Source organism: Euleptes europaea, chromosome 18, assembly GCF_029931775.1.
Source record: "Euleptes europaea isolate rEulEur1 chromosome 18, rEulEur1.hap1, whole genome shotgun sequence".
NCBI lineage: Eukaryota > Metazoa > Chordata > Lepidosauria > Squamata > Sphaerodactylidae > Euleptes > Euleptes europaea.
The window spans coordinates 28,182,431-28,209,871 of NC_079329.1; the positions used below are offsets into that span (position 1 = coordinate 28,182,431).

A 27,441-nucleotide genomic window follows, 5' to 3' on the forward strand; every position below is an offset into this window, starting at 1 on the left:
GCCAGGTCCCTGGACACGTGCAACCAGGCAAAAAGGGGTACTCCAGGTACTCCAACCACAGTTATGGGTTCCTGCCTAAGTCCCCAAAAGGCAGGAAGCAAAGGGGAATTTATATCAATTATTGGCAACTGAATCGGCTGCACTTGGCGTCCGAGCTCCCTGTCGGCTCTGTCTCTCCACCCCCCCTTTCTGAAATGGCTCCATTGAATCATGAGGTAAGGGAGACAGACGCTAACCAAAGGAGGAGAACCTTTCCACTTCCTCTCTGGTTTCAGGCAGTGCAGGAGAAGTGAAAACCAGAGGGCAGCTAACAAACCCCTCAGAACGGCCCACCAACAAAGTCGTTACCATTCGGCGGTTTTCACATTTACTCTCCCCATAATGCTCCTATATCCTGACAATTTTATAATTCTTATGGGGGGGGGTAACGTTAACCCCCGCGTATGGTGATAAGTTACAGCTGTCACAGATAAGGTAAACTGATTCTTCAACACAAGCAAAAAACCTGTGTTTTAGTTTTTCCAAAAGGTGGCACAGGTCTTAACCACCCAAAATAGTGACATGAGAGATGTGCGCGTGAGCCAGTGCACTGATTGCTGCCGGTCCAAGGACCAAAACTGCATGTTCCTCTATGAAACTAAACCACATGGCCTGCAAAATAGACACTTGTGTGTGTGTGTTGGGGGGGGGGGGAATAAAGCCACTGATGTGCTCCAAGGGAGCCCCAGTCCTAGAAGGAAATAGGCCCTAGTTGTTTTGGCACATGAGGGCAAGAGACAACCATCACGCTTGGATGCATTGTCCAGAAAGGGTGGCAGGTTCAGTAAGTGCATGGGGAGAAGGGCCAATCATCAGGAATGACTCAGAAGTGACAGGGGGGGGGGGAGGGCCGGAGGCGTCAGGGAGGTCTATAACTGGGGGTATCTGTTCACGTACCCTGAGGAGGGACAAACTCAGAAAAACACGACGCTGGCGTGGGAGCAGTAACCCTCTCAGGATACGTTCCTTCAGTGATGGGAGGGTACAGGTGAGGTGCAGGGGGTCTTCAAGCTGCTGCTGCCAAAAAAGTGCCCCCTCAGGTTTTTTTCTGAAGGCCAAGATCAGCGACTGGAAACTGAATAGGCCTGATGTGAAGGTTAAAAGCCCCACGGGACCTTCCTTTCCTCACCTTTCCTCCCTCTTGGCTTACTCACCTGCTTCCTGAAGCCAGGTACAATTTATCCTGAGCCTTAAAGGTTCCTTCTCTTAGCAGGAAAAGCAGCAGTGAAGAGGCAAGTCTGGGGGGCACCTTAAACTGGCCAAGAGGAAGGAGCAGGTCTAGATAATTTCTATCCAGTTGTGCCCAGCTGAGGAGAAACTCCCTATTGCTTGAACCTGTGACAAGCCCCCCTGCCCTGGCCCCCGTTCAACCCTTCATGTCTACATTCACATGTCAAGAGGAAATGGCTGGAATCGGAAAAAATCAGGACGGAGACTAGGCCCACAGAATTCTCCTCAGGTCAGGAAGCAGGGAACGAGAGAAAAATCACAAGTGGGAAAACGAAGGAGGGACAAGGATTGTAGTGAGACCTTCCTTAGATCTCCAAATACCGACACAAGGATTCCAAATCTCCCAAAGTACTCCCTGTTACACTCTCCGGGAAAGGAAGACCCAATGGACGGAGTGATAAGGCTCAGAAATTAACACGGCTGAAGCTGCACATCCTGTTGGAGGGTGAAGGACGAAACGATAATCTCTGTCCGCGGCCCTCTCGCCGATCACGTTAGGGGAACCCCCCTCATCTCCAGCCACTCACATCTGGATTTGTGCGTGAGACGCGGTGGAAGGCAGCGAGGAAAACGTCCGGCTGTTCACGAGCCAGAAGAGTTTTTGACAAGACGGGAGGACTGAGGTGGAAATCCCACACAGGTGGGGTGAGGGGGATGGTGGGGGGGGTTGGTGCCCCCTACTTGTCAATGAGACCCCCTTCTTTGAGCTTGAAGTAGAAGAACTTCTCCAGGGTGTTGGCACACTTACAGTAGTCGCTCTCAGGCGGGTTGTACTCGCGGCAATTGGTGATGATGCGCTGCAAGTCGGCTATGAAGAGCTTCTTGGTGACGTAGTAGCGGTTCTTCAAGCGCTCCGTCATGGTCTTGAGATCTGCGGAATGAGGACCAAGATCAACGTTTCAGAAGGGGAGGGAGGGAGAATGGCACGTGGGTGGGGAACTGCAGAATTACGAAACACACACTTTGCTGGTTTTCTCAGCTGGGTGGCTTCCACGCAGTGACCGGCATGTGTGGTTTCCCTGTTGCTGCTGCACTGTATTTGCAGCTGCAGTAGCCACAGGTCTTCAGCACGGTAAGCATGCAACCACAGACTAAACTAGTACCCTTAAAGTAGTAGAAAAGTGCAAGAGTCCAGTAGCAAAGACTAACAACATTTCTGGCAGGGTATGAGCTTTCATGAGCCACAGCTAATTTCTTCAGATACCCATAAAGTTAGGCATCCCTAAACAAGAACTATTTTCGTATACGCTGCATTAACTCGCCTGCCCTGCTAGTCCCCCCAAAATTGGAGCCCTCCTTTAACCAAGGGTGAAATCCAGCCACTTACCAATGGGGAAACGGATGATCTCGTAGTAATCGGGAGCTTCAGATTTCTTTACTGGTTCCATGAAAGGCCAGGCGCTGGGGTGGGTCTGCCAAATGGGAGAAAAGCAATGTTACCACCCAGTAAGGTCACAACAGTCCTCCAAAGAGGAAGCTCAAACCAATACTTGTATTAGGACCAACCAATGAGGTACGCGGGCTTTTGGTACACACAGAACTCTTCCTGTGGCTGGATTTTTAAAATGTCTGGCAGGGAGCTTGTCTTTTCAAAACCTTTTTAAAACATCCAGCCTAAGAAAGAATTCGGTGTAATTAAAAAGCCTGCACACTATATTAAAAAAAATGGATGCATTGATGGGATGTCTCCCAACACTTCCAAATCTATCAGCTTTTTTATTTACTTTGGAAAATTCCTCCCTACCATCCAGTGTCACAGTTCTGGGGTTTTTACTGTTAAAAAAAGAGGTTGATGTCTTAACAGCAAATGCGGAAAGCCTGAAAATGTGTCCAGTTTATGTTTACAATAGAATTCTGGCTCAGTGTATCATGGCTAACTTGAAGGGGTTCCAGAATGTCTCTATTAAAAAACACTGGTCAGGTTTGAACACATGAAGCTGCCTTATACCGAATCAGACCCTTGGTCCATCAAAGTCAGTATTGTCTACTCAGACCGGCAGCAGCTATCCAGGGTCTCAGGCTGAGATCTTTCACATCACCTACTTGCCTGGTCCCTTTAACTAGAGATGCCGGGAAATGAACCTGGGACCATCTGCATGCCAAGCAAATGCTCTACAAACTGAGCCAAAGCCCCTTGTGGAAAAAAATTCAAAATGTATTTCAAGGCTGGGCAGTGTGAATGCAGCTTTCTTTCCCTGACACAGCAACCCGTGCTCTACTATGACACGCCAGACCAGGGCTCCCGAAACTTGTTAAGCCTATGGACACTGTGGATTTTAATGGGACCCCCATAACAATGGCTGGCAGTGGGGGGGGACCACAATGGCTGCCATAGAAAACGGGGCAAATCACAAAATGTTGGGAGGTTGTAAACCAAGCATTCCCAATGATAGTGAATTGTTTTTGAATGGGTACTGCCTGCAGACAAGGTAACTGCAGCCTCCTGCTTCAATGAGGTAGAGGAAAAACCAGGACTGGCTTTTTTCTTTGGGGAAGATACGTTCTGGAGAAGAAGGAAGTGGGCATCAGTAAACACAGAGGAGGGTGCCATGTTGGGGATCACCGCACTAGAGAAATCCTCAAAATCCTCACCACCGGCCACTGAGCCAAGTCACCTTGATTTGTGCCAGGAGATTTTTCAAAGTGGTATACAACTGGTCCGGATCTTTGAGCTCCTTCCTGAAAGACAGAGAATCCAAGTCAGCCATAAGAAAGGCCTGTCTTCCTATGCCCCTTGTCACTATCAGTGGTAATGCTACTTAAATGCACTGCCCCGCATACCCACTTAAAACCTCAGGAACCATTTCCCTCCCCCTCCCCTTTTAATTTTGCAAAGCTAGGAAAGAGCCATTTAAAACCCCACAACATAGCTTATCACAAGATACACGGCAACTGTGTCTGATCTATCAAGCAGGATATGAAGTTAACCAAGGAGAAATATGTGCTCTGGGCTCCCACAATGCACCAGGACAGACTGGTGTGCCACTTTAGGTCTCTACTAGGTAGAAAAGTAGAGAATAAATAGGTCAATAAATAAATAAGGCCTTGACTTCTGTGCCCTCTTGGCTGGCCTTCCAGGACAGCTGGTTAGCCACAGGGAAAAATGGGATGGTGGTCAGATCCAGCAGAGCTCTTCTTGGGTTCTTATGCAGCTGGGTGGTTTTCACCCCCTATATCTGTTGCATATGTGTATTGCCCCAAGGAAAAATATGGCAAGAAAAGTAGACAAACCGCTTACCCTTTCTCCTTTCCCATGGGTTTCCATCCTGTCTCCCCTGGAAGAAGAAGAGTTGGTTTTTATATGCTGACTTTCTCCACCACTTAAGAATCAAACCGGCTTACAATCACCTTCCCTTCCCCTCCCCACAACAGACACCCTGTGAGGTAGGTGGAGCTGAGAGAGCTGTGACTAGCCCAAGGTCACCCAGCTGGCTTCGTGTGTAGGAGTGGGGAAACCAACCAGATTAGTGTCCGCCGCTCATGTGGAGGAGTGGGGAATCAAACCCGGTTCTCCAGATTAGAGTCCACCCCTCCAAACCACTGCTCTTAACCACTACACCACGCTGGCTGATCAAGGAAAATTCACATTATTCCAATAGAATCTAGTGCCATGAGAAGCAAAGCGTTAGCAGCTAATCCAGAACAACCAGCTGGGACCGTTCAACTTTATAACCTTCCAAAAACCAGTCTCTACCCCGAGAAGAGGAGGCAGCAGGAAGTAGTGGTTGGAGTGTCAGACTAGGACCGGGAGACCTGAGTTCAGATCTCCACTGAAAACATGAAACTCACAGAGTGACCTTGGGCTGTGCTTTTTCTCAACATAACGTACCTCACAGGGTTGTTGTGGGGGCAAAGGAGGAGCGGAGAACCATATGCATCTCACTCTAAGCTCCTTGAAGGAAGGTCAAGGGAAAATGCAGTAGATACACAGACAACAGATACATATAGATGCGGGAAGAGACATACCCCCAAATCAGGCAAGCATGTTCTTCTACTGTTGAAATACACTACTAGAGTTTACTTGGTTTGTCACCACAAGCCACACACATGCCCTGCTTTTATTTCCACCCACCCAAGACATTTTTGAATATGGAACATCCCCCAAAGATGGTCTGGCCCCACCCCTGCTGGACTCACGGATGCCTGGAATGCTTTCGATAGGAATGTGCCGGACGCCCTCCTTGAAGCATGTGAGGCCGGGGTAGACCTTGCGGATCTGGGCCTGTTTCCGCTCTATCAACTTCTTGATAATCTACAAAAAAATTTAAAAAGAAGATGGATTGTCATGCCTTGGACTGTCTCTGCCCAGTATGTCCCTGCAGGACCAAGGCCAGGTAGACGGGGGGAGGGCCAAGTGGCAGGACAGACATTACTGACTGGGAGACCCAGGTTTGAACCCCCACTCTGCCATGGAAGCTTGCTGGATGACCTTTGGCTAGTCTTACATTCTCAGCCGAACCTACCTCGCAGGGTTATTTTAAAGATAAAACACAAGAGAGCATAATGACGTAAGCCCCTTTGCATCCCCACTGGGCAGAAAGGCAGGGTATGAATGAAGTAAATAAACGAGGAAGAGCCCCTTGCATAGTTAGGAAAGAAATCCACGGTCAGTTCCAAGGCAGGGTAGGAGAACAGAGAAGGCAGAGAGGACCAGGGAAGGCAGGGAAGCTCTCCTTCCCTGGAGGTTTTTAAGAAGAGGTTAGATGGCCATCTGTCAGCAATGCTGATTCTGTGACCTTAGGCAGATGATGAGAGGGAGGGCATCTTGGCCATCTTCTGGTCACTAGGGGTGTGGAGGGGGGAGGTAGTTGTGAATTTCCTGCATTGTGCAGGGGGTTGGACTTGATGGCCCTGGTGGTCCCTTCCAACTATGATTCTATGAATGTACCAGGGAGTGAGGCAGGAGCCAGGCCAGCTGTTAGAATCTGAGCCACCCTTGCCCAGACAAAAGCCTCACTCCTCCTGAGATGGCAAGCCTAAGAGTTGAATAGCACTTCACACTGCACTAGGGAGCTCATCTGATATGAGCGCTCCTCCGTTCAAACAACGTTGCCTCCATACAGAAAGAGAAGGAGAAGGGTTCTAGCCTAACCGCATCCCCTCAGTTACTAGTTTTCTACATGCAAGGGACTTCCCTGATAGGGAACAACATTCCATCATGTCAGACCCTTGTCTGAAGTGGTGAAGAAATCAGATTGACACCTCAGTGAGAGCCCAGCCTAAATCTGCTGGCAGGGAAAAGTTTATACAGGCATAGGGAAGGGATGTCACCAATCAAATAGAGAAGGAAGAGGAGCAAAGAAGGAGGCTGTTGGTACTTTTGGGGTACTCTAATTTTAAAGGGAGAGGCGACAGATCCGGTTCCACTGGCAGGAAGTCCACCTCAAGACCAACATATCACTGAGGGTTTTCTAACAACTGAATGTCTCCTTCCAGAGAGACACCTGTCTCCCCTTTCATAAAAACAGCCTGTATATTGTCAATATTTGTACTCTTCTCTCAATTGGACCTAGGAGAGGCTGTAATAGGGATCTTGCTCAGGAATGGCCAACTTGCTCAGGAATGGCTAACCTGTACTCTTGGGGATCCAGCTATACTGCAGATCACGGTCCACAACCCTGACATGAAGACTCGTTTCCCGGGTCATTGAAATTCTCACCATCTATGCCATCAGATCGCACATTTTCAAAAGGCTCTGGGATGGGGGAGGTTTCTGTGTTGTGTGTGTTAAGCGCCATCAAGTCGCTTCCGAATCCTGGCGACCCTCCAAAATGTCCTATCTTTGACAGCCTTGCTCAGATCTTGCAAATTGACCTTTCCTTTATTGAGTCAATCCATCTCTTGTTGGGTCTTCCTCTTTTCTTGCTGCCCTCAACTTTTCCTAGCATGACTGTCTTTTCCAGTGACACCTGTCGTCTCATGACGTGACCAAAATACGATAGCCTCGGTTTAGTCATTTTAGCTTCTAGGGTCAGTTCTGGCTTGATTTGATCTATAACCCACTGGATTGATTTTTTTTTTGGGTGGGGGGGGGAGAGGTTTCTAACCCTTCAATAAATAAATAATGTCCCTCCCTCAAAACAACCCTATTGATGCATCTAGCTGCCAGGGACAAGTCGGGTGCGATCCTATGACCCTGCCCTCCTCACCTCTTTCTGTTTCTTAATGATATGAGAGAGCTCTGTGTAGGGGATCCGAGGGTTCAGCTCACACTCCATCAAGGTGGCTCCCTCATAGTCCTTGATGTAACCCAAGTACCGGCTCTTGGGGACTTTGATGTCTTTGGAGAAGCCCTGCAGCCAGAAGAGGGGAAGAAAAAAACCGTGTCCAATAATAAGTTCCAGAAGTCACACATAACACAATGGCCATTTATGCAGGGTCAAATTTGAAGTTCGCTCAAAGCTCTTTTTTTAAATGTGACCTTTAAAATGACTATTCACGGTCCCAACAAAAGGAGAAATTCCACCCCCCACACTTGCCTGCTCCTTTGTTACTTCCATTAGCCGAAGGCTAACAGCGCACGGCTTTGCATGCGGAGCAAACACAAAAGGTTGCGTTAAAGGGGCTCTTTAGTAATGCGAAACAGGTATGTGCCAGCTTCGCAGTCACTTCCTGAACTTTCACCATGAAAAACTCAAAAAAATATGAGGGGCAATTCAGCCTGGAACACGCTGCTAATTACCAAGCACAAATGGCCTAAGAGAATCCGCGCTGTGATAGGGTCCTCCTGGCTCTCCTTGAGGTGTTATTTTTATTTAATGTATTTATTTAATTAATTTATATCCTGCTTTTCTCCCCAATGGGGACCCAAAACAGCTAACAACACAGCGAAAAAGCACACCAGAAACAAACAGGAAATTGATTCAGCTCCAGAGGTTACTGTGGATGTCGCCAATTTTTTAGTAGAAGTGTTAAATGTCCAATAACTTACAACCTCTGATATCTGATGTTACTGGCTATGATTTTATCTTATCGGTTTTAAGATTTATGACCATTGTTCGTATCAATTGTAACAATTTATATGCCATTAAAGGTTTATGAATGAATGAATGAAAAAACAAACAGGAAAGGGGTGGAGGTTTCTGAGAGTCAGCCCGGTCTTCCCTCTCTGCCACCCAATTTGAGGCTGCGATTCTCAGGTTCAGCGTCAAAGGGACAAGAGGGCTGTTGCCCTTCCGCTCATGCCTCTGGGCACACCCAGGCCTCCAGTGCCTGCGTGCAGAATGGAGACCAAACTCAGCGAGATGTTCCTCAGTGGCTTTGGACCAACCAGCCTGAAGCAGCTAGTTCTTACAGAGGAAAAATAAGCACCCAAGTCAAAGCAGGGCTCCCGCACATGGACTCAGCATCCTCTACGTGCTCTTCATTATTGAGAAACTCTCCTGCGCATGTATAGACATGTGTAATGTGCCTGAGACGTTTCTGAAACTAAGCACTATGAATCTGGGAAGTACCTGCTTCTTGAAGTAGCCAATGGCGTATTCATCAGCATAGGTGAGGAAGTACAGGATGCTGTGCTTGATGTGGTACTCTTTGAGGTGATTCATCAGGTGGGTCCCGTAGCCCTGGAACAAGAGGAGGGAAGCATGAGGCACAATCCAAATCTTCTTAAGCCACTCTGGTCAGGGCACCACTACAGCTGAAATGATAAAATAAACTTGTGTATCTCGGAAAGCTGGTAAGGATGTACGTGGCATACAGATCTATTCTGTTATCTCCTGACTTGCTTGAAAAATTAATATTTGTGTGTGTGTGTGTGGTAGGTTGCTGCTTCGGCACGACACCCCAGAACTTCCCTGGCCCCACCGTCTTACCCAGGCCACAAGTGGTCTGTCAAGGATGAGGAGGGCTGGGAGACCACCAAGGAAGAAGGCGCCACAGGCAGTCCCAATGCCAGCACGGGCCTTCCCTCAGGAGCCACCTCCCACCTTAGCAAATAGCCCTCCAATCCTAACATGTGGTCCGTGTTTCACAATGCGTAGCCATCAAGACTCTACCTTGACTTGCTCGTTGGACGTCACGGCACAAAAGACAATCTCTGTGAACCCCTGAGTAGGGAACATCCGGAAGCAGATCCCCCCGATCACTCGGCCATCCTTGATCAGGGCCAAAGTTTTGTGCTTGCTATGTCGAAGAAAAAGAGAAGGGAATTCATGGAGTCAGGAGAGGGCAATGGAACACAGGACTCTGGTCGCGCCTCCCATCTTTCTTAGCATGGAATGAAATGCTGACATCTAACAGTGGCTCATTTCAGACATAACACAAAGCCACGGTTCATTTCCAACTATGGTTAGTTTGCAAAACCAGGATTCAACATGCAGGTAAAAAGGTAAAGGCCCCCTGCACTGGATCATTCCTGACCCATGGGGTGATGTCACATCCTGACATTTTTCTAGGCAGACTTTGTTTGCGGGGTGGTTTGCCAGTGCCTTCCCCAGTCATCTTCCCTTTATCCCCAGCAAGCTGGGTACTCATTTTACCGACCTCAGAAGGATGGAAGGCTGAGTCAACCTTGAGCCAGCTACCTGAAACCAACTTCCGCTGGGATCGAACTCAGGTCATGAGCAGAGCTTGGACTGCAGTACTGCAGTTTACCACTCTGCACCTCGGGGCTCCTTCATGCAACATGCAGACAACCACTCAAATCCTCCTTTGCCTTGAGAAATGATTTCATTGCCTTCTCTCTGTAGCCTGGGTGGGCATAGTTGGGGAACAAGCTAGAATAAAACTAGGATTAAGCCAGGTTTGCATTTCTACATCAGACAACTCCATAGTTAAGACTAAGTGTGTCTATTAAACCAACTTCAGATCCTGGTACAATGGACTCTAACTAACCATAGTTAGTGCAGAAGCCTGCATTCAGACAATCACACTAACGATAGTTAGTTTTATTAAACCAAGGTTTTGCAAGATGTCTTAATGAGCCCGTATCTGACCCTACCTATCTCTGTCTCTGCACTGGACATGCAACAGTTTTGCAGCATGATTAACTGCTGTGGTTTCCCCCAAAGAATCCTGGGAATTGTAGTCTTGTGACATGCTGAAAATAGAGAAGCTATGTGTTGGACTGGGGTTCAATTTTACAGAAAATGGACAAGGCTTCAATTTCACATTCTGATTTAAATTTGAGTCCAGGAGCCCCTTAGAGACCAACAAAATTTCCCAGGGTATAAGCTTCTGTGACTCATATTCACTTTATCATATGCATTATTAAGAACAAAAGAAAGGTCATGCTGGATCAGACCAAGGACCATCAGGTCCAGCAGTCTATTCTCACAGAGGCCAACCAGGTGCCTCTAGGAAGCCCACAAACAAGACAACGGCAGTAGCATTATCCTGCCTGTGTTCTACAGAACCTAATACAAAAGGCACGCTCCTCTGACCATGGAGAGAATAGTTATGCAACATGACTAGTATCCATTTTGACTAGTAGCCATGAATACCCCTCTCCTCCATGAACATGTCCACTCCCCTCTTAAAACCTTCCAAGTTGGCAGCCATCACCACATCTTGGGGCAGGGAGTTCCACAATTTAACTATTAGATGAAGTGAGCTTTGACTCATGAACGCTTACATCCTGGAAAATGTGTTGGGCCTCTAAGGTGCTACTGGATTCAAATTGTATTTGGCTACTACAGACTAGTATGGCCATGCCATCTGAAACTTTCTGTTTTGGTTGTTAACTGTGTTCATAAAAATAAGTTCAACACTTTACGTTCACGAATCTTCATTGAGCCAATGTGCACTGATCATGTACCCATTTCAAAAATTGCAAGGCTCTATGGTGTAGTAGTTAAGGTGTCGGACTAGGATCTGGAAAAACCCAGGTTCAAATCCCCGCTCACACCTTGGAAAGTTGATGGATGACCTTGGGCCAGTCACATACTCTCAGCCTCGACCCTGCCAAGTAGTTGGATGGGAGGCCTCCAAGGAATACCAGGGCCTGATGCAGAGGAGGGCAATGGCAATCCACCTCTGAATGCCCCTTGCCTTGAAAGCCCTACAGGGTGGCCATGAACCCACATGAACACACGAAGCTGCCTTCTACTGAATCAGACCCTTGGTCCATCAAAGTCAGTATTGTCTACTCTGACTGGCAGCGGCTTTCCAGGGTCTCAGGCTGAGGTCTTTCACATCACCTACTTGCCTAGTCTCTTTAACTGGAGATGCCGGGGATTGAACCTGGGACCTTCTGCATGCCAAGTAGATGCTCTACCACTGAGCCACGGCCCCTCCCCTAAGCCATAAGTCAGCTGACTTGACAGTAAAAAAAAAATGTCAGTCTACTATCCTGGTGGGGCCCCACCCCCAGGCTGCCTACTGTCTCCCATCACACCAATCCTTTATGATCCAGAGAGTAACACTTCCAACGTACGGGTCAAAGACCAAGCGGGTGATGTACTCCTTGGGCATCCGCGGCAGCTGGTGCGAAAAAACATTCTGCAGCCCAACCAGCCACATGAGGATCTTCTTGTTTGACTTCTGAGAGAGCGAGTTGCCAATGACGTGGAATTCAATGATGCCACGGCGCTCCTCCAGGCGAGCCGTCTCATCCCGGGCTGCATTGGCGGAGAGCAGGCTGGTCTGCAGGTGAAGGGTTAAACGTAGATGGAATTCAATATTGGATCGCATGCAAGGTATGGAGGGGGGAACGGAACAGAAGTTTGTGTTGCCTCCCTTCCAAATACAGGTAAGAAGAAGAGTTGGTTTTTATACCTTAGTTTTCTCTACCTTTAAGGAGTCTCAAAGTGGCTTACAATCACCTTTCCTTCCCCTCCCCACAACAGACTCCCTGTGAGGTAGGTGGGGCTGAGAGAGCTCTAAGAGAACTGTGACTAGCCCAAGGTCACCCAGCTGGTTGCATGTGTAGGAGTGGGGAAACCAACCCGGTTCACCAGATTAGAGCCTGCCATTCACGTGGAGGAGGGGAGAATCAAACCCGGCACTACACCGCCACATGGCGTAACTTCCAGCATCCTTTGCTTATAATTTCTCTTAGGACATGACTTGCATTTTTTGTGCACAGCCAAGGATTTTCCAGTTTTGTGTTCACCATCAAACTCATGTGTTGCAAACCAAGCAAGTTGAGCCAATTTGGAGAAAAAAACTGTAGCCAGTGTGGCGTAATGGTTAAGAGCGGAGGATTCTAATCTGGAGAATCGGGTTTGATTCCCCACTCGTCCACATGAGCGGTGGACTCTAATCTGGTGAACCAGGCTGGTTTCCCCACTCCACATGAAGCCTGCTGGGTGACCTTGGGCTAGTCACAATTCTCTCAAAACTCTCTCAGCCCCACCTGCCTCACAAGGTGCCTGTTGTGGGGTGGGGGGAGGGAAGCTGATCGTTCATATGGCCAATTCAGCACTGAACAATGTCACAATAAGATAATCAGTGTCTTTTTATCTTGATTGACTGAGATAGAAACTTGGCAACTGCCAGTGTAGTATTAAAATCCACCCCTGCTAAAAGAACCGCCAAATTTTCCAATTCACAAGCAGACTCCCAGATAAAAGGCTTTATCCATCTGTCTCTCACTTCGTTGAGCAGGTCGCAACTAAACAATGAATGCTGAAGAGCGTTTATTTGGCCAGAGCCACATTGGCATACTCTCTCACAATACGGTATCCTATCCAGAGCATGATAAAAATGGTCAGGGTCTTGCAGTGCCTATAAGACTAACAGTACATTCCTAAGGAGAATTACTCCAGTCTAAGCCCATTCATTTCAATGGGCTTAGACTGGAGTAACTCTCCTTAGGAATGCACTGTAAGCCTTGGATCCAGTGGTAATTTCCACTGATGGAACTGACAACATTCTCCAAAAGAAACAAATTGGTGTGCTGTGGGACAGGGCGTCAGGCCATCACTGCAATTGGCAAAGCCCAATTGGTTTCTTCCTCTACCTCTGGCCCAAGCATGGCCGCTGGATCCGTGATCGTCAGCATCACTTCATTCACCAGCTCCATCGGGATATCACCCAGCACGCGAATCCGCTTGGCATCCTCGAGGGTCAAGCTCTCGGGCAGCTTCCTCTTCTCACCTGGGTGGGAAACAGGAAAGAGGCCAAAGTAAAAAAAATAATCAGATCAATAAAATGCTCCCAATTTTGTCCGCAAGCTTTGGAGCTTCATAAAGTTGGGTGTTGAAGAAAAACAAAATTTTGAAAGGGAAAAAAAGGACGATGTTCTTTAGAGGTTACTGTCTCACACCGTGCATGTGGTCTTCTCTCGAGGGGAACCCTACAGCCAACCTTCACCTCCCTGCTGACATTACCTGGCACAGAATCCAAGGAGCCGCCATCTAGACTGATAGATGCTAAAGAGGAGCTGCAGCTCAGAGACTTGTTGAAGAGCGGTGTGCTGGCGGCAGGAACCGTGCTGATCGCTGTGCGGGAAAAACAGCAAACACTCAACTCTATAATTTAAGATTTAAGAGTAGCAGTCCACTGACAAAGGGATTTCAAAGGGAGTTTAGAAAGACAGTGCTTAGAGAGTGCTGAATTACAACTAATAACGAAACTCAAGACTCTGCATTCTCCTGGATTGAATGGAGATCTGGGATTCCTGTCTAATTACCAATGCTGATTTCTCCAAGTCTACTACCCCTCTGCATATCACACCTAATCCAATCACGCCTGCTAATGTCATTTACTTGCTTTTGGCCTTTACCTGCTATTGCCATTGGGTGTCTGAATTCACTCTTCTCAACTTAAGGATAGATGGACTCATATTCTAGCTTTATCTGAAGAAGTGAGCTATGACTTACAAAAGCTTGTGTGTGTGTGTGTGTTAAGTACCATCAAGTCGCTTCCGACTTGTTAGTCTTTAAAGTGCTACTGGACTCTGGCTCTTTTCTACTGCTACTGACAGACTAACAGGGCTACCCATTGTGATACAACTCCATCAGGACATGAAACATCAGCAAGAAGGAACAGGTGCAGAATCACATGTGTGGGGGGAAGACTGCATATGTCCCAGAACAACTTACAGGTCACCCCTTTCCACCAAGCCCTCTGGCTTCTTTATTTGGGCAGCTGCTAAAATTTTAGTTGCTGAAAAACAGCATCGAGCCAAATCTCCATCAGCAAGGGACTAGCTTAGTAAGACTTGGCACCTGGCTGAAATAACCAAGACTGCAGAACATGTGTCATTAAGAAACAACAGAACTGAAGAAATTCTGACATTTCATGGCAATCTTTTGTTTATATATCACGCCCAATAGGTTGGATCTCATGGATCCGTTCCACAAGCAGTGGCACTTTGCTCAGTGCACTTTTCTCCAGAGGCTCTTGCATTAGGGGAAATCTTTTTGCACTGGAGAAAATGCCCTTGCTAAAAGAATGGGCCTGCAGGATCCAACCCATCATCCTTCACATTTAGATCCTTCTCAGTGGGGTAAGACTGGAATACATCTGGATAAACCCAACATGGCTTCTGTAAGGGTAGGTCCTGTCTCACTAACCTATTACAGTTTTTTGATAGCGTCAATAAGCATGTGGCAGGAATGAGCCTGTGGATATTGTGTACTTGGATTTCCAAAAAGCTTTTGACAAAATCCCCCACCAAAGACTGCTAAGCAAACTTCATAGTCATGGGATAAGAGGACAAGTCCTCTTATGGATTGAGAGCTGGCTGAAAAATAGGAAGCAGAGAGTAGGAATCAATGGTCAGTTCTCACAATGGCGGGATGTGAGCAGTGGGGTGCCTCAGGGATCTGTGTTGGGACCGGTGCTTTTCAACCTGTTCATCAATGACCTGGTGTTGGGGTTAGTGAAGTAGCCAAGTTTGTAGATGACACCAAATTATTTAGGGCGGTTAAAACAAAATCGGATTGTGAAGAGCTCCAGAAGGATCTCTGCGTACTGGAAGAATGGGCATTAAAATGGCAAATGAGATTCAATACGAGCAAGTGTAAAGTGATGCATATTGGGACAAAAAATCCCAACTTCACATATACACTGATGGGATCTATGCTGGGATCTATGCTGGCAGCGACAGACCAAGAAAGGGATCTTGGGGTGGTAGTGGACAGCTCAATGAAGATGTCAACCCAGTGTGCGGCTGCTGTAAAAAAGGCAAATTCCATGCTGGCCATAATTAGATGAGGAATAGAGAATAAAACTGCTGATATCATACTGCCCTTGTACAAATCTATGGTGAGCCCACACTTGGAATACTGTGTACAGTTCTGGTCACCACACCTAAAAAAGGATATTACAGAGCTTGAGAAGGTGCAGAAAAGAGCAACCAAAATGATTAAGGGACTAGAGCAGGGATGGGGAACCTCAGGCCCGGGGGCCGTATGCGGCCCCCAAGGACATTTTTTGTGGCCCTCGGGAGCTCTGGGGCCCTGCCGCGGAGGCGTGGTGCAGGGTGGCCCTCCCTGAGGGTGTTCCTGGGGCCACGTCTTGCAGGGGTGCTGCAGCACCCTTTGGACCTCCTCTCGCTGACTGACAGCTGTTGGTCGGTGAAAGGAGGGGGAGGGATGCTTCCCCCAAGGTTGCCCCCTATAGCTGCAGCGTGCAGGAACGCCGGGGCACACTGTAAGCCCCTCTCTCTGCCTGTCGGCGGTTGAGCAGTGAGGGGGGGGGAAAGAGGCCCCCGGCTCCCGGCAGCAGAGCATGCGCGCAGGAGCTGATTGGGCTTCGGGGGGGTGTCCTTTTGTGGACTCGGGGGGGAGGGCATGGAGCCTGGGGCCAGGTCATGTGGGGCCGGCGTGTGTGTGTGTGTGTGTGGGGGGGGAAGGCTTTTCTCTCTCCCTCTCTTTCGGTCTCTTTCTTTGTCTGTCTCCCTCCATCCTTTTCTTTCTCCCCCTCTTTCCATTTCTTTCTCCCTCTCTCCCTTTTTCTCTTTCTCTGTTTTCCTCCCTTGCTGATCGAACACGGGCTGCGCCCCCCTGGCGCCTCGTTTGCTCGGGCCCACCGCTGGCTGCCCTCCCGCCTGGGAGGGGGGAGGACCGGGGGAGCGGGGGCACCCTCCAGGCCTTCTCTGCATGGCCTCCCCTGGGGTTCCCAACCTCCAGGTGGTGGCCGGAAACCTGGCAACCCTAGCCTCTCTCCCCCCAACAGGAGATCTACACCTGGAATGGCCCCTGAATGATGTTATAAATGTGCAAATGGCCCTTGGCAGGAAAAAGGTTCCCCACCCCTGGACTAGAGCAACTGTCCTATGGGGAGCGGTTAGCTTAGGGCTGTTTAGCTTGGAAAGAAGGCGGCTAAGGGGAGACATGATAGACGTCTATAAAATTATGCATGGTTTGGAGAGAGTGGACAGGGAGATGTTTTTCTCCCTCTCCCATAATACTAGAACACGGGGTCATCTGCTAAAGCTGGAGAGCAAGAGTTTCAAAACAGATAAAAGGAAATATTTTTTCACACAACACATAGTTAAATTGTGGAACTCCCTGCCCCAGGATGTGGTGATGGCTGCCAGCTTGGAGAGCTTTAAGAGGGGAGTGGACATATTCATGGAAGACAGGGGTATTCATGGTTACTAGTTAGAATGGATACTGGTCATGCTGCATACCTATTCTCTCTAGTATCAGAGGAGCATGCCTATTATTTTGGGTGCGGTGGAACACAGGCAGGATGGTTCTGCTGCAGTCGTCTTGTTTGTGGCTTCCTAAAGGCACCTGGTTGACAACTGTGTGAACAGACTGCTGGGCTTGATGGGCCTTGGTCTGATCCAGCAGGGCCTTTCTTATGTGCTTATGATCTGTCCTTACTTAAGTAATGTTTTGATATTAAAGTCACGAATGACTGATAATATTTTTTGTGTTTACTGTTTGGTGTTTTTTCAAATTTGATGGGAGTTAATTCAAGCTGACTTACTGCAAAGCAATATTAGATCTTTCGACTTATAGTAGAAATATAACTTATCACTATATCACACTTATTTACTCAAACCACCTGAGAAACCATCTACATATAGAGATGAACAGAAATAGTTCAGCGATTTGTATAATTTAATCACCTAGGTTATCACATATTGTTTACTCTTGTATTTACTACTGAATTATGTTACTTTTTCTAAGTAATTATATGTTTCCTAATATATATTATGTTTACTTCAAAGGAATCCTTGGCATGAGTCCTTCTGCTTCATTTGTAGTAATTTCAGTTCTGTTTGCCTTTCTGTTTTGTTTTTATTAATATTATATAATAAAAAGATAAAATTCAGAATTGCTCTGATCGGTGTTTCTCGAGCACTTGAGCATACTTTTTGAGTTAGCAGCCTATCAATGTACCTTTATCTGTCAATGTGCTCAATAGCTCCTTATGGATAGCTGCCTAACAGAGTTAGCTTACCTGGCCGGGGAACAAGTGGGGCTCCCTCTGTGGCAGGCATAGTGAAGTCAGCCTCCCAGATTGGGGAGCTCTCTCCGTAGATTTCTTCCTCCAGCATCGACAGAAACCTGGGTAAGGAGGAATCCAGACGCATAGGAATCAGTGGGGCTGGACAGAGATAAGGCCTAAGTTTCCGCCCATCTTGAAAAAAATATGGGGTGCTAATCACCAACACCACACAGCAGATGTGTGGAAAAATAAGGCAAAGAATATAAAATACATTCAAATTGTATATTGAAAATATAAAAGGAGGTATCATACTTCTTGCACAAACTAGCAGGATTAGGGAATGGACAGCATTTCAGGGAGGGGCTATGCAAATGCAGGGATGGGTTATGCAGATAGGAGCGGGTTCAGCTCTGCGTGGCTCCCATTGTATTTTATGGGAAGGAGTAAATGGATTGCTGTTCAGGATGGCATTTTAATAAAAGGAAGTAGGGTTGGGGGCTTTTGTGCCATCAAGTTGCAGCTGACTTACGGTGACCCAGTAAGGTTTTCAAGGCACGAGACATTCACAAGTGGTTTGCCATTGCCTATCTCCACGGCATGACCCTGGCATTCATTGGAGGTCTCCCATCCAAATACTAGACAAGGCCGACCCTACTTAGCTTCTGAGATCTGAGGAGATCAGCCTAGCCTGGGGCTATCCAGGTCAGGGCGAATAGTAAAACTTAAATTTTCAGGAGGATGCTTTTACAAAGGAACGAAGGCTATAGTTTATGGCACTGTATTATATGCGAGGGAAATGATACTTTAATAAGTTTTTTAACCCCAACGCGTTTTGCACAAAGCTTCTTTAGGGCGACTCTTTCAGACTCTACTTCAGCATCCCGTGCAAGCATCTGCTTTATTGCATTCTACCAGTCACACACTCTCAGCCTCGACCCTGGCAAGTATTTGGATGGGAGACCTCCAAGGAATACCTGTCAGGCCTTTGCCTTTTTTGCTGGAGCAAAGCCTCTTGACAGGAGTCAGGCCAGGTTCTGGAAACACGTCAAGTCCTTGGTTCTCATGCCTATGAACGTCTGTGTACAGTTTCGCTCATCCTGTTTTCTGCAGCTGTGGTAATGTTTAGTCTGTCTTCCTGGGAACCGCTTATCTCGAGGTTGCCTAGCAATGTTTTCCTTTTCAGTCCGTAGTGTCTTTAACGTGTAAGCTGCCTGTGCTTCCCATTACTAGCCTCACCTGCCTGTAGGCAGTCAGTCCTTTAATCTGTCTTTTGCTCCTAATAAAGTATTACTGCTTCAGAGCTACCTGCCTGGATGAGTTTGCTTATGTGATGCTAGGGAAAGATGCCTGAAACTGACAATATCAGGGTCGTGATGCGGAGGAAGGCAATGGCAAGCCACCTCTGAACGTCTCTTGCCCTGAAAACCCCACTGGGGTCGCCATAAGTCATGTGACTTGACAGCAAAAAACAAAACAAAACAAAAAGTTCCATATAATTCACTGGGGCTTAGTCCCAGGTAAAGAGCTCTTAGGACAGCAGCCTCGGACTCCTGACCAAAGCCAATTTGCAACCACAGGCCCCTCCTCCCTTTCTCGATGTGGTGCTTCACGGCACCAGGCTTACTTGGGGAAATGGGTGAGGATGAGGGTCCGCTTCTCCGGTACCAGCTTGTCTTTCTCCACCCGGAACTTCTCCAGCAGCTGTCGGCGAGTCACTGTGAAAGTGGACTTGAGGAGGTTGCGGCCAAAGACCTGGGTGGTTTCATAGCGAGGGAGGCTGTCGCAACTCTGGGGGACGTGGCAATAGCACAACCACCTGGGGCAGGGGCAGAGAGGGGTGGGGTGGGAGGAAAAGCTGTTAGAGGCTGTGTGGGGCACGGTTTCCAGAATCTCACAAGTTGCCACATGGCTGTTCCACGGATCTCCCTACTGAACGGTTAGTGGTTGCTAAGCATGGAGGAAAGAGTGCTGTGCACATCCCTGAATCCATACACAACTTAGAAACACAGAGCTGGATGAGGTCTCAAGGGACATCCAACCCCCGCTCAAAGCAGGGAATTCACAACTACTTTCCTCCCTCCCCACCCACTCGCCCAGTGACCCCTGCTCTATGCCCAGAGGAAGGCAAAAAACCTCCAGGATCCCTGGCCAATCTGGCCTGGAAGGAAATTCCTTCCTCACCCCAAAGTGGCGACCAGCATTTCCCTGGGCATGAAATAAGAGGCCACAAGAGCCAAGCACAGACACAACCCTTCCTGCCCTCCTTCTCATAATCTGCCTAAGTTCACAGAATCAGCAGTGCTGACAGATGGCTATCTAGCCTCTGCTTAAAAACCTCCAAAGGAGAGCCCACCACCTCCCGAGGAAGCCTATTCCACTGAGGAACTGATCTAACTGTCAGGAAGTTCTTCCTGATGTTTAGTCGGAAACGCTTTGGATTTAATTTCAACCCACTGGTTCTGGACCAAACGTCTGGGGCAACTTCGCTCACTGCAAAGAAAAGCACCAACATGTTGGGGGGGGGGAGGAAATCCTCACAGGCTCTCCCACCTCCCTTCCCCAGGCTCACCGGGTGTAGTTGACCTTGTACGTCGCCACGTCATCATTTTGGGAGCGCTGGCGGAACTGGGATGGCGTTTCCAGCTTCCAGTAGTTCAGGCACAGAAGGAACATCTTGGAGAGCTCAAACATGGTCTGCCGCTCCTTGGTGGGCAGGTGGCTGAACTTGTACTGCACAAAGTTTAAGACACCCTGGGGAGAGAAAGGGGAAGGTAGTGGCAGGAGAGGTTGGGAGCAGGCTTGCAAGCAGCCACTTGCTTGGTCACCTGCGGCGAGTAAGAACTGTCCCCAGGCACCTAGACAAGCTCTCCACTTGCCCATCTTGATTTAAAATGATGGGTGGCTCTTTTAAGGCTATCTAGTTGTGCATCAACTGTCAAAAATAGGACATTTTGGAGGACTTTCATTCATAGGGTCGCCATGAGTCGGAAGCGACTTGACGGCACTTAACACACACACACACAGTTGTGCATCAGGGCTCTTTGTCTTACTTTTCCTAGAAAATGGGCAAGAAGAGTTGGCTTCTATACCCTGCTTTTCTCTACTATGAGGAGTCTCAAAGGGGTTTACAATTGCCTTCCCTTCTCCCCCCACCAACAGACACCTTGAGAGGTAGGTGGGGCTGGGAGAGTTCTGAGAGAACTGTGACTGGCCCAAGGTCACCCAGCAGGCTGCATGTGGAGGAGTGGGGAATCCACTCCAGACTAGAGTCCGCTGCTCATGTGGTAGAATGGGGAATTGAACCCGGTTCTCCAGATTAGTTTGCTGCTCTTAGCCACTACACCACACTGTTCTCAAAGAACAAAGCGCAATCTTCTCCAATGACTCAGCAAAGTTCACATATTCCCCACCAACTGTCCCATGAAGCGTCTAGGAAACAAATACAGGCATGCACTGAAAAGTGGGTTTGAAAACAAATTACCCAGTTACCATCATTGCAACTATCCCATTTGCGCTCGCTATCTGCTAATACTCATGTGCTTAAAAAAAAGAAAAGTCTGACATAATGTTTGGCTCACCCCGACATTTGACATCCACCATCTTACCTGCTCAATGTTTGGCTTTTCAAACGGGGGGCTCCCCAAAGAGCCTTCGACTACTGGGCGGCTCATCTGTAGGATGCATTTCCGCAGGAGCTGCGAAGAGAAATGTGAAGATCCAACCTTAAAATCAAACACTGGTTTATTGCTTTTGTCTAACTGGGCCCATTTAAGACACTGGGAGTCAGAGGGATGCCCACCATCTGTTCTGAGAGGCTTCCATTGTGGATGCGCAATGTTTCCCTTCCAGGACGTTTGAACATCCTTAGGCGAAAGACCTTGTGTCAAAAACAAGTTGGTGGACAGTCCCCAGCCCAGCTCTCCCTTTCCTTTATTCCTTAGGAGCTCCTTGATCCATTGATCTTGAGCAGCATATATCTAATGTTTGAGGGATATAAGGACTGAAACAAATCTCGCCACTGACAATGTAGCCTTGGGATCCCTGTCACTCAGTAAAAAAGGCATTATGTCAGTCACAGAAACATTAGATTTATATGTTAAAAGGGGAGAGATATAATGTGATCGAAGTTCCTAGTAAAAGCAGCATTCCAAGAGGGAATGAGCAAATGAATCGATAGAGCCAGAAGAGCAAGGACAGGTCCGGTCTGGGTATGGTATATTCAAAATCCTGCCCTGCATAACCATAGAGGGGTTAGCATTCAGTCTAGCTAAACAGAAGGCTCTAGAAAGATGAGGAGTTGTCAAATAATAAGTATAAGCAGGAAAACCACGTGGTGGTTGTATTCCAAAGAACCGGGATGTCTCTCTCTACCAGTACTTCAGAGCCAGCCCCTGCCTACTTAGAGAGACAATGAGGGGCAAAAGGGATGAAGCAGAAGAAAAAAGGGAAAGAAGGAAGCAGCCATGAAATGATAACAACAGTGTTGGTCATGTATGCTAGCTAGGGTTATCTCAAGCACCATCGATGCTCAGCAAGGCAGGTGCTCCAGCACCATAGTGGACATTCTGCAATGCTCTCACTCCCCCCACCCTTAAAGCTCACCTTGAACAGGTAAAAGTAAACTTGCTTGGTGTCTGTGTCCTCTTCCTTATGCACTGACATGAAAAGGTTTTCCACGTCCACCACCATCCCCAGGAGCCGGTTGATCTCCTCCTCAGAGACGTTTTCCAGGTGAGACACATGGTCGGCTAGAGGCAGGCGAGAGGTAGGCTGGGTTATGCTCGGGCCCCTTCAAGCTCGAACCCATGACAAGGCAGAGCCACAGCTCATCCCCCACCCACCCATTGTATTAAGAAGCAGGGCTATCTGCATTAAACAGGCTCAAAGGGCATGAACACACAGGAACCTGCCTTATATGAAGCCAGATCCTTGGGGCTATTAAGGTCAGCCTTGTCTCAGCTGTGACTGGCTCTTCAGGAGGTGGAGCCAACATGGTGTAGTGGTTAAGAGCAGTGGACTCTAATCTGAAGAACTGGGTTCGATTCCCCACTCCTCCACATGAGCAGCGGACTCTAATCTGGTAAACGGGGTTAGTTTCTCCACTCCTCCACATGAAGCCTGCTGGGTGACCCTGGGCTAGTCACAGTTCTCTTAGAGCTCTCACAGCTACTTCTCAAGGTGTCTGTTGTGGGGAGAGGAAGGGAAGGAGATTGTAAGCCAGTTTGATTCTCCTTAAAAGGTAGAGAAAATTGGCATATAAAAACCAACTTTTCTTCTTCTTTCACATCACCTGTTATCTTGGTCACCTTGGGCTAGTCACAGCTCTCTTAGAGCTGTCTCAGCCTCACCTACCTCACAGGGTGTCTGTTGTGGGAAGGGGAAGGGAAGGTGATTGTAAGCCGATTTGATTTTCCCTCAAGTGGTAGAGAAAGTCGGCATATAAAAACCAACTCTTCTTCTATCTGGTCATTTGGACCAGGGACGCCAGTTACTGAACTTGGCACCTTCTGCCTGCAAAGCCAATGCTCTGCTACTGACTAAAACAACTCTCCTGTACTCATGAACACATGAAGCCGCCTTATACTGAATCAGCCCCTTGGTCCATCCAAGTCAGTATTGTCTACTCTGACCGGCGCAGCTCTCCAGGGTCTCAGGCAGAGTTCTTTCATGTCACCTACTATCTAACCCTTTTAACTGGAGATGCCCTGGATTGATCCTGGGACTTTTGGCACGCAAAGTAAATGCGCTGCTGCTGAGCCACTGTCCTTCCTGTACATGCAAGAGCCAGTAAGATGCCCTGGCCACCTAAGGGAAGACACCCCCCACGCACACTATGTAAGTTGAGAAGCAACATCTGCAGCTCCCAATACAGCTGAGCAACCACCCCTTCACAATTTTTATGGACCATTCGTGTTTGGTGATCTCTGTTCACAAGCAGGAAAAGAACGTGACACACAGCCAGGTAAAGGTATTCCCCTGAGCAAGCACCAGGTCATTACTGACCCATGGGATGATGTCACATCCTGATGTTTACTAGGCAGACTGTGTTTACAGGGTGGTTAGCCATGGTCTTCCCCAGTCATCTACACTTTACTGCCAGCAAGCTGGGTTCTCATTTTACCGATCTCGGAAGGATGGAAGGCTGAGTCAACCTTGAGCCGGCTACTTGAAACCGACTTCCGTCAGGATCGAACTCAGGTCGTGAACAGAGCTTTTGACTGCAGTACTGCAGCTTATCACTCTGTGCCACGGGGCTCGGATGACACATAGTCAGACAGGGATAATAACTGAAGAAGAAGGGTTGGTTTTTATACCCCAATTTTCTCTACCTTTTAAGGAGACTCAAACAAGCTTACAATCGCCTTCCCTTCCTCTCCCCACAACACACACCTTATGAGGTAGGTGGGACTGAGAGAGTTCAGAGAGAACTGTGACTAGCCCAAGGTCACCCAGCTGGCTTCATGTGGAAGAGTAGAGAATCGAACCTGGGTCACCAGATTAGTCTGCCGCTCATGCGGAGGAGTGGGGGATCCAACCTGGTTCTCCAGATTAGAGCCCACACTCTTAACCACACCACCACACTGGCTCTCACCACACTGGCTCTCACTGGCTGAGCTCCTTGACAGTGTCTGCACTTGTACTCTCTGCCCACTGAAAACCAAAGCATCCTTTTTACCCCTCCTAGAGAAAAGCCCTCCCTCCCCCCAAGCCAACCCAAGCGGCTTCCCAAGCCAGGGAAGATAGCAATGCAGGAAGATGCCTCATAAGGCTTACCGAGCGTGTGCCCACAGCTACGACAGGGCTCGCTAAGGTTCGTAACCGTCTGCTGCAGATCCATCCGGGGGGCTGTAGGAGGATTTGGGTTCTTCCAGCCATTACACTTGCAAGAGTCATTTGCCTGGAAGATGCGGGGAAAGAGAGACTGAGATGACGCTGTTCGGTGGATCAAAAAACTAAGAGTCCGCTAAGGCGCTGCCCATTTGGGAACTGTAAGGGCTGGCTAGGGCATTACATTTGTTATTTATTTATTTGATTCAATCTGTACCCTGTCCTCTTTCCTGGCCAGGTCGGGCTCAGAGCAGCTAACAATCGTCAGAATAATCCATAAAACATTTAACAATAATAATAATCGAATAAACCCATAAAGCCAACTGGCACATATCGGTGGTCCACTGGATCACAGAGAGCCAAGGGGGAGAAGGCAGTTGGGACCCCACCAACAATCAAGATAGAACAAAAACAGAAAAGGGGGAGGCAGGGAGGCCAGCTATAATCTATGCACCATTGCTGTCCTCAACTGTAGGTCTGGAGGAACATTTCGGTCTCGCAGGCCTGCGGAACTGCACTTTTATGGGGGGGGGGTGGCTCAGGAGGAACAGATATTCAAGGATACTGGGTTTCACTGTGATGATTGAACTGGTTTGTAAAATAAAATATACATGTTTATTTTATGTTTTCAATAAGAGGAGGGGGCAATAACCGAGCAAATTCCCTCAATGGATCTCAAGGGATAGGAAAGACCCCTATTTTATATCTTAAGAGGGGCAGCTGGAGCTGCGTTGCACAGCTGTGTTGCCCCATCCAAATTATGATATCATAGTATTTGGAAATACAGCTTACTAAAAACGTACATAACATTTTTCAACAAACGAGTATTACTAAGTGAACTGCACGCAACGAGACCTCCTGGCCCAAAAACATCTTTTTATTGTCCAGGAGAGGATGCAGCAATGGCTGGACCAGGCCATTATGAGGGTTTCTCGAGCTCTTTTGTCCTCAACAGGCCCCCGTACCTTACACGCCGAGAATACCCCTAGCTTCTCCAGCTTCTTTGCCCGCGGGAAGCTTCGCGCATGCGCTTTGCGCTGGCTCGCGCGTTGCTGCTGGCTCAGTCCCGGGCGAACCGGATCGCTGCTGCTGCTGCTGCTGCTTCCTCCAGCTCCGCCTCCCGCCACTACCGGTGGGGCTGAGACCGCAGCTACTGCAGCGGCTGAGGGAGCGCTAGTTTGCGGGGCCCTGGCAGCTTGTGAGGAGATCTCCGGCTCCGCCATGATGCCCGGGACCCTCCAGACGGCGTGGGCGCGTGGACACCACCGCGCATGCTTGAAGGAGGGGGGTGTTGGAATGCCGACCTAGATAACTCTACTGCGCATGTTCCCCGCGAACAGAGGGATTCTGGGGGACGTAGTTTCGCAGGCACAGTTCGCGAATCAATGGGATACCTTAAAAAAAAAGAATACCTCCCAAGGGAGTCCTTTGAGTACGCAAGCGAAAAGGAGATAGTTTTCACCTGTTCAGTTAAAAAAGATCAAGAAGAGGGGGAAAGACCTCCACCTGAGGCCCTGAAGTCCCTTCTGTCACCTTGAAAAAGATGCTAACACCCTCCACTTTAAACGCAAAGGTTAATTTAAAAAAAGAGAGAGAGAATTACTGTAGTATCGTTGGGAAGAGCCTGGCCATGAAAATTAAAATATGCTCTTCTGGCTCTATTGACTCATTAGCCCATGCCCTTTTGGAATGCCGCTTTTACGAGGAACTTCGATCGCACTGTATTTCCCCCCTTTTAATAGACACATATATTAAATATACAAATATACAAAGACAGTCATGCTAGGAAAAGTTGAGGGCAGCAGCAAAAGAGGAAGACCCAACAAGAGATGGATTGACTCAATAAAGGCCTTCAATTTGCAGGATCTGAGCAGGGCTGTCAAAGATAGGACATTTTGGAGGATTTTCATTCATAGGGTCGCCATGAGTCGGAAGCAACTTGACGGCACTGAACACACACAATATACAAATCCAATGCCTCTGTGACTGACATAATGCCTTTTTTACTAAGCGATAGGGACCCCAAGGCTACATGTCGGTGGCAAGATTTGTTTCAATCCTTATATCCCTCCAACACTAGATATATGCTGCTCAAGATCAATTGATCAAGGAGTTTCTAAGGGATAAAAGGAAAGGAAAAGGAAAGAAAAATTAAAATATGAACTTCCCCATGAAAACAATACTTCTTCCACACGACCATTCCATCTTTGGCCTCATCCTGGGAACAAAGGTGAAGAAGTGGCCGGCGGCGATGGCACATCTCCAGCCAATTTGGGCAACTGAAATGCCTGGTTGTCTTATAGTGTCCAATGATAGACAACAAGGAGGAGGTTAAGTCAAAGCAACAGTTCTTTATTTAGCTAAACACAGACCTGGGGTGAAATAACCACAGATAAGATGCAGGGTTACTCACCAACGGACAAAGGAAAGTCAGTATCATTTATGCATTCGGATGGGGCAGGCCCATAGCTGCTGACAAGCAGATTGATACACAAAAGCACAATACACATTAGGTCTCTACTCCACATTAATTAGCATGTGTGTGTGTGTGTTAAGTGCCGTCAAGTCACTTCCGACTCATGGCGACCCTATGAATAAATGTCCTCCAAAATGTCCTATCTTTGACAGCCTTGCTCAGGTCTTGCAAATTGAGGGCCGTGACTTCCTTTATTGAGTCAATCCATCTCTTGTTGGGTCTTCCTCTTTTCCTGCTGCTCTCAACTTTTCCTAGCATGACTGTCTTTTCCTAGCATGAGCTTTCATGAGCCACAGCTCACTTCTTCAGATATCAGATAATTAGCATAGCCTATAGATATTGCCCGAAGGCGTCACTAAGTGAATGCTTGATCTTGTGAGCTTAGTAACCAGAAACCACATTCCTGGGGATTGAAAAGAGCAAGAGTCCAGTAGCACCTTAAAGACTAACAAAAATATTTTCTGGCAGGGTATGAGCTTTCGTGAGCCACAGCTCACTTCTTCAGATATCAGATACTGAGGATTGAAGTAATTCAGAGCTCTCTACTGGTACGAGGCTGTACCAGGTAAGCAAGT

General features: G+C 48.0%; 1 protein-coding gene across 1 annotated transcript; it reads right to left on the reverse strand.

Annotated features, from left to right (window-relative positions):
- Positions 1–1,935: 1,935 nt before the first annotated feature.
- KAT2A (lysine acetyltransferase 2A) lies at positions 1,936–25,663 on the reverse strand. Its single transcript, XM_056863208.1, is given in 19 exon segments — positions 1,936–2,140; positions 2,597–2,681; positions 3,885–3,948; positions 4,508–4,544; positions 5,407–5,521; positions 7,419–7,562; positions 8,724–8,834; positions 9,267–9,393; positions 11,645–11,853; positions 13,172–13,308; positions 13,542–13,652; positions 17,575–17,681; positions 19,187–19,378; positions 20,132–20,313; positions 21,168–21,257; positions 22,165–22,310; positions 24,337–24,460; positions 25,356–25,630; positions 25,633–25,663. Coding segments are annotated over 19 exon segments (2,481 nt in total). The 3' UTR covers positions 1,936–1,946.
- Between the last annotated feature and the right edge of the window lie 1,778 nt (positions 25,664–27,441).